Here is a 12179-nt window from a genome sequence, read left to right as displayed (position 1 = left end):
CACAAAAGACAACGAAATCGCCATTTCACCATTATTAGCTCAATAATTTTTTTTAAAAATATGAACTCCTTTCTTGAAGAAGAAATTTACCGTAGAGTTATGTAACATAGGTCTAAGGTACGATTACAATCTGAGTGGGTGATTAGTGTGTGGTTCCTAATTAATGTAGAGAAACATTAGATAGAAAGAGGAAGTAAAAACTAGAATTAAGAGGTATAATTTTATATTATTAACCTCAGTTTTAAAATTAGACTTATCGACAACGAAAATACGAAATCAGTATTATTGACTCGATAATCATTCTTTCGAATATGAACTTGATGGCAACCTGAATTCGTTAGAATTATGCAACATAGGTCAACGTTGTGATCACAATTTGGGAAAAATGATCTTCTTAATTTTTTTTCAATTGTTTGATAGAATGTGATTTTTTATCTTACACTCTTTAAATAAAATAAAAAAAATGTAAAAGAAGATATTGAATAATAAAAAAGTATATTTTATTAAATAATTAAAAAATTAAAAAAATTCACTCTCGAATTTGAATAGTTGATATATCATCAATAAAATTATCCATCATTCTTTTATTGTTGATTCTAGAGGAATTAATGTGTAATTATTTAATATATTTTTATTTAACTTGAAAAAAAAAGTATGTGATAATACAGCTTAGTATATGAAAATTATTGAAGTAGAATTGACAATTCTAGTTTTGTTGTATCTAATTTGACCCAATTCATTCGTATAAAGTTGATAATTCGACCTACGAAGGAATTGACAATTTGACCCGAACGAATCGAGTTAAGAGTGGAGCGAATTGAGATACAGATAGAATTGAGTGTGAATTTAGGCCTAATCTTATCTGATCTATCCAAACTTTTGGTATATATTATAATATGTAGTTAAAATAATAAAAAATATTATTTATACATATGTAGTTAAAATAATTAAAAATATTATTTATACACTAAAATCAATTATCTAATTTTAGTATACATTTAATATTATTGAATTATTATACATATATAATGAAGTTGACAGAAATCAAATTTATATTTTTTTTTCTTTTGTAATTTTAACATAAAGTTCATTTTTTATTATTTTTAATTTTAATATAGACTTAATTTTATGTTTTTATTTTATTAATATACTTATAAAATATGAATATGAAAATACATGTTTATTATATTTTCATGTCTGTTGAAAATATGATCACAATAATATATGTTTATTATTTGTTTAAAAATATATTATTACAAAATAATACACAAAATATACCTATTCAGTATTTTTGTCAAAAAATAAAGTATAAGTATTAAATATAAGGCATATATTTTCTTACAATTTTATATTTCAAAATTTTTAGTTTCTATTCTCATCAATTTCCTAACCAATATCAATAGAAGTAAAATTGTGTAAACTATTAGTTTTTATCATAAAATATTTAAATGCTGATAACTATAGTAATAAAATATATAAATTAACAAGAAACAAATTAAAAGTCATGCTCTTTTATATCTTTCAAACTAAAATCGTGAGTAATCAAATTATCAAATATTTCATAATCTGAAATAATAGTTAGTTAATTAGTTAATTTGAGGGACACAATGGTCATTAACCACAGATGTTCAAATGCTAAGCGTGTGAACCCGAAAATGGCACACGTGCGCAGGCCATAAACCCTAATCCTTTGTGGGCTTTCTCCTTCGATCACTCTGGATCGACATGGCTTCCCGCAGGCTCTTCTCCTCTCTGCTCCGATCAACCCTCCTTCGTTCTCCGCAGGAATTTCATCCTCCCACCACTTCTCGCCCATTCTCTTCTTCTCCTCTTTCTCCCATCGCTGTAACTACCTCTTCATTTTACTCATTTTCCTTTCGCTTTTCGTGCTTGAATTTTATTATCATGCTTTTTAATTTACCTTTTTGTATGTAACATTAGACTTATAATGGTTTCGGTGATGAACGTGTAGGTTGAGCTAAGCTTCGTAATGTGATTTCAGCTTTTATATGTTCGAATCATTATAGATTTAGAATTATATGATATAACATAAAGTTAGCACTATAAATACCATTTGATTTAGTATAATCCTGAAATGTGATTAAACTCGGTTATGCTAATATGCTCTGTTAAATCCTGCTTTTTTTACTTATGGCTGATTGAATAACAAAACAGTTCTTTGAACTTGGAATTAGCTTCTTTGGTGTTTTAGTCAGCTTATAATCTTAACGAGCGAGTTTTGTTTCCTTTTTTTTTCTTTTTAAATGTTCCCCCTACCTGAAGTGTTATGATGTTTCATGCTTCTGTTATTCCGTCTTTCGCATTGGAAGTGTGTTCTTGGATTTTAGGCGTTGTCCTTATGGGATATGAGCTCATATGGCTGAATGCTCATGTGATTTCCTGCGCAGACTAGGGGATTATCTCGGTCTGAGGCATTAACAAGTTTCGAGTCCAATAATGGTTTAGTGTCTGAACTCCGGAGTTCTGGACTGGCTTCGTTTCAGCAGACTGCTATGTTTCGACCTTCTTTTTCCAGCAGGTTTATGTCAACAGCGACAGATTCTATTGGTTTTTCTGAAGATATTCCCAATCCTGTGCCAGATGTGCCTCCTCGCATCAAATTTAAGAGATTAGATAAAACTGGCAGGCACATTATGCAGGCATGTGACTACTTTGTATTATTTTAAGCAAGAAGAATTTAATTTCTATTTTTCTCATTGTGAAATTTGTTGGTTTTATCTTTTATGTTACATAGATTTTAAACAAGGAGGCAGTAGAGGAGGTGAGAGCGCAGAGAGAGATCCCTGACATAAAGCCTGGTTATATTGTGGAGCTCAAAGTGGTATGATAGGTTTGTTTGAAGAATTATTTATATTTGTGCAGTGCTTGTATTTTGTTCATTGTTTAACATGATTTGTATGTACTTCTACATTTGATATAACAGGAAGTACCTGAGAACAAGAGGCGAGTTTCTATCATTAAAGGCATTGTTATTGCAAGGCGTAATGCTGGTCTTAACACTACATTCAGAATTAGAAGGCTGGTGGCTGGTGTTGGGATCGAATCTCTATTCCCGCTGTAAGTATGAATTTCCCAATTTATAAATAGATCTCATTGCAGACAAGCTCTTTTGACTTGGTAAATTGCTTTGTGCTTCGTCATAAAAAATGAAAGATAACAAAAACATGGCTCCACTAAGAACTGACCATAGGTTGATGAACCATCAGTGTTATTTGATATTCTAGTTATATCACTTTATGAAAAAGGTTTGTGATTGTCATATAAACTTTCTGTGTTCCTTGTGTGCTCTTGCGTAGATTTTGGAATTGCATGTAACCCTGTTATAGAGTGCGTAGATTTTGGAATTGCATGTAACCAAAGCAGTTATAGAGTATAGAGTGCTATAGTAGCACTAAAGAACCATGGTGTTGAGTGGACAGTGACAGTTAAGAGCATGATGTAAATTGTATTCTACTATTAGTGATATTTAGTAATCCTCCTTTTGGGTTTCGAGAATATCCCCAAGGAGGCCGTAGGGGGAGGAGGACTGTTGTTTGCTATCTTCTACTTCTTTATTGGTTGTGCTTGTTTTAATGGCAAATAGTCATATTAATAGTCAGTTCCTAATACATATCCAATATGTGTAGGTATTCACCAAATATAAAGGAGATAAAGGTGCTAGACAAGAAGAGAGTCAGGAGGGCCAAACTCTACTACCTGAGGGAGAAAATGAATGCACTTAAAAACCAATAGCAATCTTCATCCTGATTGAAATTCTTTACAATTCATAATTTTGTTATACTTACCATGTGCATTAATATGCTTGCGGCTGTTTTCTCATGAATTAGATGTTTGTTTTAATGTAGCTTTGTTCCACCCAACTTTATGTAGTTGTGATTTCAGTCTGCAGGGGATGCCATGTTTTGAAAAGGCAATGTTTAGGAAATTGTAATAAGATGCTTTTATATTTAAATTTTCTCAAGGGCATGTTTGATCTTTACCGATGCTGTATTGAATCAGTAAAAATAGGATGCCATTTTTGCTGCAGTTTGCAACTATGATAGAAATGACACAGCAATGGCTTATTGGCTTATATGTTTTATCAGTATCTGATAGGTAAATTGCAAATTTTAACTCGAAAATATATTCCTTGTTGAATTAACTACACGCAGTAATTCCTCTTATGTATAAGAGAGTTATCTGCACAACCAAGTTAAACTCTAACTGCACATACGAGTTTACAAATAGAAGTTTCTGTTGTAGAATAAATAAGAATAAATAAATAAAGAAGATATAATATAAAATAAAATATAAATAGAAGACTCTAATTTTGATATTCACCAATATAATTATTTCACTATAATAACAGAAGTAACTTATATATTTATTACTATTATATATTAGCAATGTATGAAAGAGAGAGAGAGGAGAAAAGTTTTGTATATAGATAATATATAGAGAGAAAATTATTGTTATTGATTGTTCGTATATATATGGCCTCAGATCATGTCCTATTTATACATGCATGAAGTGTTTATTTTTCAACCTTCATTTAATGTGATTCTCTTGAAAATGGGCATCCACATCCTTCATTCTTATAACAACACTCCCCTTTGAATGAGGATTATGCCTCGTTAAAACCTTACTTAAAAAAAAAAACCCAATAGGAAAAAACTTTAGTGAAGGAAAAAGAGTACAATATCCTTTATGATGGGGACTGTCTCATTAAAAACCTTGTCAAGAAAAACCCAATGGGAAAAAACCTGACCAAGGAAAGAGTACAGTCTCTCCCTCTTGTCGACGTCATTTAATGTCTCGAAATCGGTACATCCCAATCTGATGTACCAATCTTTTAAAAGAGAATTTATGGAGTGACTTTATAAATAAATCTATCAGATTATCACTTGAGCGGATCTGTTGGACATCAATTGTCCCTTGATTTTGAAGATCATGAGTGAAGAAGAATTTGGGAGAAATATGCTTTATTCTATCGCCTTTGATATATTTGCTCTTAAGTTGAGCAATGTATGCTGTATTATCTTCAAATAGGACAGTTGAAGCTATCTTCTGATTAATCAGTCCACATGATGACAGAATATATTGGATCAAACTCCTCAGCCAAAAACACGCGTGACTTGCTTCATGAATCGCTAGTATTTCGGCATGATTAGAGGATGTTGCAGCAATTGTCTGTTTCGTGGACCTCCATGATATAGCTATTCCACCATATGTAAACATGTATCTTGTTTGAGATCTCCCTTTATGTGGATTAGACAAGTATCCAGCATATGCATAGCTAACTAGTTGTGACTTGGATCCATAGGATAAAACAATCCTATATCAACCGTTCCATGAAGATATCGAAAGATTTGTTTGATTCCATGTCAATGTCTTCTGGTTGGATAGGAACTATATCTTGCTAGTAAATTCATAGCAAATAATATATCCGGTCTTGTATTATTAGCAAGGCACATTAGAGTTCCAATGACACTAAGATATGGTACTTCAGGACCAAGAATATCTTCATTTTCTTTTTTAGGACGGAATTGATCCTTTTCCACATCCAAAGATCTTACGATCATTGGGGTACTCAAGGGATGTGACTTATCCATATAAAATCTTTTCAAGATCTTCTCTGTGTATGTTGTTTGATGAATAAAGATCCCATTTTTTATATGCTCGGTCTACAAGCCGAGACAAAATTTAATCCTTCCAAGATCTTTCATCTCAAACTCTTCTTTTAGAGTTTTTATAATTGTTGGAATCTCTTCAGGAGTTCCAATAATATTTAAATCATCAACGTACATAGCAATTATAATGAATCTAAATGCAGATTTCTTTATGAAAACACATGGACAGATATTATCATTCTTGAATCCATTTTTTGCCAGATACTCAGTAAGACGATTATACCACATTCGTCCAGATTGCTTTAGACCATATAAAGATGTTTGCAATTTGACTGAGTATAACCTTTGCGAATATTCATTGGATGGTTTAAATATCTTTAGTCCTTCAGGGACTTTCATATAGATATCCCGATCTAATGAGTCGTATAAATAGGCTGTTATCACATCCATTAAATGCATATGCAGTTTATGATATGCAGATAAACTGACCAAATAACGAAATGTTATTGCATCCACTACAGGGGAATACGTTTCTTCATAATTTATACCGGGTCTCTGTGAAAAACCTTGTGCTACAAGTCGAGATTTGTGGCGTACAACTTCATTTTTCTCATTTCGTTTTCTCACAAATACCTATCGGTATCGAACATGTTTTACATCTTTTGGTGTACGGACTACAGATCCAAAGACATCACGTTTTGTAAGTGAGTCTAACTCAGCCTTCATGGCTTCTTTCTATTTTGGTCAATCATTCCTTTGTCGACATTCTTCGACTGATCTTGGTTCAAGATCTTTACTTTCATGCATGATATTTAATGCCACATTATATGCAAATATTTCATTGACAATTGTGCTATTTCGGTCCCATTTCTCTCCTGTAAAAACATAATTTATCGAGATCTCATCATTTTCATAATTTTCAAGTACCTAAACGTCTTCTAGCGTTAAAACTATATCAGAATTCTGGACAACTGCAGGTGTCTTTACTATGTCTTTTTCAACAGGAATAGTATTTATCTCTTTTTTCTTTCGAGAATTTTTGTCTTTGGAACTGACAGGCCTGCTACGCTTCTGGCGTGTATTTGCTTCGGTGTTAATTTGTCCAACTGAGACATCAATTCGAATTAGGGCATTTTTCGCTGGTATATAAGATTTGGTTATCCTCTTTCTATCAGAAAATGCATCACGCAATTCATTTGCTATTCTTTACAAATGTATAATCTTTTGAACTTCTAGTTCACATTACCCTGATTGAGGATCTAAATGCATCAATGATAATGCATTCCAATTAAGTTCCTTTTCAGGAAGCTTATTCTCTCCCCCTAATGTTGGAAATTTTGATTAATCAAAATGACAATCCGCAAACCGGGTTTTAAATACATCTCCAGTTTGTATCTCAAGATACCTCACTATAGAGGGAGAATCATATCCAATATATATCCCCAATTTTCTTTGGGCTCCCATTTTGGTGCGACAAGGTGGTGCAATGGGAACATATATCGCACATCCGAATATTCTTAAATGGGAAACATTTGTCTGCTGGCCAAAAGCTAATTGTATAGGAGAGAATTGATAGTAACTCGTTGGCCTCAAACGAATAAGTGCTGCGACATGTAAAATAGCATGCCCCCAAATCGAGGTTGGAAGATTTGTTCTCATAAGTAAGGGTCTAGCAATTAATTGGAGGCGCTTAATAAGTGATTCTGCTAACCTATTTTGTGTGTGAACATGAGCTACTGGATGTTCAACACTTATTCCATTAGCCATACAATAAGCATCAAAAGTTTAGGGAGTAAATTCACCAGCATTATCAAGACGAATTGCTTTGATTGGGTTTTCTGAAAATTATGCTTTTAATCGAATAATTTGAGCAAATAATCTCGCAAACCCCAAGTTGCGAGAAGATAATAAGCACACATATGACCATCTCGAAGATGCGTCTATCAGGACCATAAAATATCTAAAAGATTCACAGAGTGGATGAATAGGTCCACATATATCACCTTGAATCCTTTCTAGGAATTCAGGGGACTCAAATCCAATCTTTACTAGTGATGGCCTTAAAATTAACTTCCGTTGAGAACATGCAGCACAACAAAATTCACTAGATTTAAGAATCTTCTGGTTCTTTAGTAAATGTCCATGGGAGTTTTCAATAATTCTCCGCATCATGGTTGTTCCTGGATGACCCAATCGGTCGTGCCAAGTTATAAATTCATTTGGGCTAGTAAACTTTTGGTTTATAGTGGCATGTGATTCAATTGCACTAATCTTGGTATAATATAACCCAGATGAAAGTGAGGGGAACTTTTCTAATATAACCTTTTTATTTGAATCATGAGTTGAGATACATAAGTACTCATGACTTTCCTCATTCATAATCTTAATATGATATCCATTTCGGCGAATATCTTTAAAACTCAACAAGTTTTTTAGAGACTTGGTAGATAATAGTGCATTATTTATTATGAATTTTGTTCCTTCGAAAAAGAAAATTATAGCTCTTCTGGAGCCTTCAATCACATTGTCTGAGCCAATAATAGTATTAACATATTCTTCTTTTGGCACAAGATGGGTAAAATATATATCACTTTTGAGAATGGTGTGCGAACTTGCACTATCCGCAAGGCAAACATCTTCACTATATGTCCTTGCTATTCTCTTCAAAGACAAATAATAATAGAATAAGTAGAAATATTTGTTCAGTAAAATTATTTCCTTGATTGAAAATATTTTTCTAAAAAATATAGTATATACTAAAAATTTTATTATTATTAGCACATTCAATAATTTTGAAATTCAAATGTATAAAACTTAATAAGAAGTTTTTTACATTATTTATTCACATGAATACTTAACAAATACATATATTAAACCATTCCATCATTGATCAAATAGCCAATATTTTCTTCAGGATCCTCAAAGAAATTAGATACATCATAATGAGTGGTATCATTTGAAACAAAATTTATTTTCTTTTCTTTGTTGTCTTTTTTCAAAGATGTTTAATAAAGATTGTCTAGGTGCCTTGGTGTACGACAGGTACGCGACCAATGACCCTTTCCACCACAATGGAAACATTTATCCTCAATTGATTTATTTTGCCCATTGTTTCTTTCTTTATCCCACTTCTGGTGAGATTCTTTGTGAACATAATTCATTTTCCTTCCATAATTTTTCTCGTTACTAAAACCTTGTCATTTACCTCTTTTGGGGTAATGATTTGCCGCATTTACTTCAGAAAATGGGGCGGCACCAGCTGGGCGCCCTTCATGATTCCTTAGAAGTAATTCATTGTTGCGTTCAGTAACAAAAAGGCAAGAAATTAACTCAGAATATTTTTTAAATTCTTTTTCTCGATACTGTTGTTGCAGGAGCACATTCGAGGCATGGAAGGTCAAAAAAATTTTCTCTAACATATTGCGCTTGATGAAGTATTACCGTCTTCTGATGATTGTACCTTTCTTCAGGGTCTTTCCACAGATCTACCGGATCTTTTAATGTGAGATATTCATTTTTCAATCATACGTCAAGATGACGCCGAAGGAAAATCATGACTTTGGCTTTATCCTTCTGTGATACATTATTTTCAGTCTTAATCGTATCTCCAAGATCCATTGAATCAAGATGGATTTTAGCATCACGTATCCATGATAAATAATTATTTTTAGATATATCAAGAGCATTAAATTCAAGATGAGAGAGTTTCGACATAATAAAAATTTGTTACCTGGAATCTTCTAAAATTTGGTTAGAGTCTCGTGTTGATAACGTATTGTAGAATAAATAAATAAGGAAGATATAATATAAAATAAAATATAAATAGAAGACTCTAATTTTGATATTCACCAATATAATTATCTCACTATAATAATAGAAGTAACTTATATATTTATTACTATATTATATATTAGCAAGCGTATGAAAGAGAAGAGAGAGGAAAAAAGTTTTTTATATAAACAATATAGGGAGAGAAAATTATTGTTATTGATTATTCGTGTATATCTGGCCTCAGATTAGGGGTGGCAATATGTACCCTACCTGCGGGTACCCAACTCGATCCCACCCGTTCGGGTAGGGTTGCCAACCCAATCCGCAGCGGGTAGGATAGGGTGCGGGTAGGGTTCTCGTGCGGGTCGGGTAGGGTGCGGGTTGAGCTTCAACCATACCCGACCAACCCGCACTCTATATATGTTTATATTATATACTTATATAAAAATATGTTTTAAGTGGATGTTGAATCAAAGACCTCTCACTAAATGCAAAAAATCCTTAGCCACTAAAAGAAAATCATTAATTGATAATTTAATATTTTTTTTAAATAAAAATCAGTTCTATTTTAAATTATCATCAAGTTATATAATAATTTTGTGTAACCCGCGGGTAGAATCGAGTACCCGCGGGTTAAAAGCGGGTAGGGTTAGGGTTGGAATATTCTCAACCCGCGGGTAGGATTAGGGTTGGATCCAAACCCTACCCTATCCTACCCATTGCCACCCCTACCTCAAATCATGTCCTATTTATACATACATAAAATGTTGATTTTTCAACCTTCATTTAATATGATTCTCTTAAAAATGGACATTCACATTCTTCATTCTTATCACAACAGTTTCCACAATTTTTATTTTTTATTTATCATCGTTACTTGGTTTGCATTCTACGGTATCAAAGCATTACTGATACGTGCTTCAAATGTTCGTGATATGAAGAGTTCAAGAGTTATTTAGAAGATATTTTAGTTTATATTTTTAGAATATTTTATTTAATATATTTTGATTTTGTTTATTTAATTACTAGATTGGGCCGTATGTTTATGGGCTTTAGGGTTTTCTTTGTTTTAACTTAATAAGAGGTCCTTAGCTATTGTAGTCACAGCATAGAATGATTTAGAGGTTTTAAACCTTTTTTGGTTTCGTGATGAAACCATGGTGTGGACAATTGAGGTTGAAGAGTCCCTCTCTTGTTACATCGGGGAATTGAATAGAAGGTTGAGGAGTCCATTCGATTCAATTTCCAAACTATGGCGTTGACAAGTTAGGTTGAGGAGTCCCTTTCTTGTTGCGTCAATAAATTGGGTAGAAAGTAGAGTGATTCTCTTTGTACTCAATTTCAACTTATCTTTTTTGTTTCTATTTTAATTTCAATGTATCTTTTTATTCAGTTTGAATCCTTATTTTCTTATTTATCTTTTATTTCCGTATCATTTGGTATCAGAGCTCAGGTATTAGATTAATTCTTATTAATCTATATTTGTTCTTCTTTTATCATAAAAAAAAGAGTCCAGTATTTGTCGCGTCTTTCTTTTTGTTCTTGTGTTATTGTTTTCGTTTGCGTTTCATTATTGTAAAAAAAAAAAGCATAAAGTAAAAAAAAAAAAAAAAGAAGAAAAAAAAAACAAAAAAAAAAGAAATTATCTTCCTTATAATTATTGTCCTTTCATATATTATTTTTTTCCACCTACAAGATTCGAGGACGAATCTTTTTGAAGAGGAGGAGAATGATACGTGCTTCAAATGTTCGTGATATGAAGAGTTCAAGAGTTATTTAGAAGATATTTTAGTTTATATTTTTAGAATATTTTATTTAATATATTTTGATTTTGTTTATTTAATTACTAGATTGGGCCGTATGTTTATGGGCTTTAGGGTTTTCTTTGTTTTAACTTAATAAGAGGTCCTTAGCTATTGTAGTCACAGCATAGAATGATTTAGAGGTTTTAAACCTTTTTTGGTTTCGTGATGAAACCATGTGTGGACAATTGAGGTTGAGGAGTCCCTCTCTTGTTACATCGGGGAATTGAATAGAAGGTTGAGGAGTCCCTTCGATTCAATTTCCAAACTATGGCGTTGACAAGTTAGGTTGAGGAGTCCCTTTCTTGTTGCGTCAATAAATTGGGTAGAAAGTAGAGTGATTCTCTTTGTACTCAATTTCAACTTATCTTTTTTGTTTCTATTTTAATTTCAATGTATCTTTTTATTCAGTTTGAATCCTTATTTTCTTATTTATCTTTTATTTCCGTATCAATTACGCTTGATAGTTGATAGCTTTGGAAATTTCTTGTTGACGGAATCATTAGCAATTGGCACATGATACTTCGGCGGCGGTCATGCTCTCCTACTAACAAAACATGGGGACTTTTCAGAGTAAAACTATAGCTTACATTCTTTTATTAATACTGACCCTTTGGAAAAGAAAGTGTGCATTTGAATTCAACACTAAATAGTAAATACTAAATACCGTGTCCTTCTTTCCCTTTTCTTTTGGTTTATTCAAATCACTGGTTGGAAACTTAACGTTACGTGTATGCTTGATTGATTATGTTCTTTTTAGCAATTTATTTTCATTATAAAATATTAAAATGAGCTTATCAACCTTTTTAATTCAGAACAAGACACCAGTGGATAATGTTATGTTAAATTGTTACTTTCATGAGTCATAACAACATTGAATTTGCCACAAGCATGTGTTTTACTTTTCGGCTTTGGGATGTCACGTGTCAGAGCCAAATATGAAAGTTCAAAGTTAGAGTCAGTTTGTTTGATTGCG

The 12179-nt window shown here is 32.3% G+C and overlaps 1 protein-coding gene across 1 annotated transcript; it reads left to right on the top strand.

Moving 5' to 3' along the window:
- Positions 1–1621: 1621 nt before the first annotated feature.
- On the top strand, positions 1622–4000 carry LOC112772248 (large ribosomal subunit protein bL19cz). The gene is made up of 5 exons (XM_025817148.3): positions 1622–1845; positions 2409–2660; positions 2756–2842; positions 2945–3078; positions 3648–4000. The coding sequence occupies exons 1-5, from the start codon at positions 1726–1728 to the stop codon at positions 3751–3753; spliced, it is 699 nt and encodes a 232-aa protein (XP_025672933.1). The 5' UTR covers positions 1622–1725; the 3' UTR covers positions 3754–4000.
- Positions 4001–12179: the final 8179 nt, after the last annotated feature.

This window comes from Arachis hypogaea, chromosome 18, assembly GCF_003086295.3.
Source record: "Arachis hypogaea cultivar Tifrunner chromosome 18, arahy.Tifrunner.gnm2.J5K5, whole genome shotgun sequence".
Lineage (NCBI taxonomy): Eukaryota > Viridiplantae > Streptophyta > Magnoliopsida > Fabales > Fabaceae > Arachis > Arachis hypogaea.
The sequence above is the reverse complement of the archived record's forward strand: the minus strand, read 5'-3'. Positions and strand labels throughout refer to the sequence as shown.

Bases quoted from the DNA above. Each gene is read 5' to 3' on its own strand.
- LOC112772248 (XM_025817148.3), top strand. From the start codon at position 1,726: ATGGCTTCCCGCAGGCTCTTCTCCTCTCTGCTCCGATCAACCCTCCTT. The intron at 2,661-2,755 runs GCATGTGACTAC...TATGTTACATAG, and splicing joins CTGGCAGGCACATTATGCAG to ATTTTAAACAAGGAGGCAGT. The intron at 3,079-3,647 runs GTAAGTATGAAT...CAATATGTGTAG, and splicing joins ATCGAATCTCTATTCCCGCT to GTATTCACCAAATATAAAGG.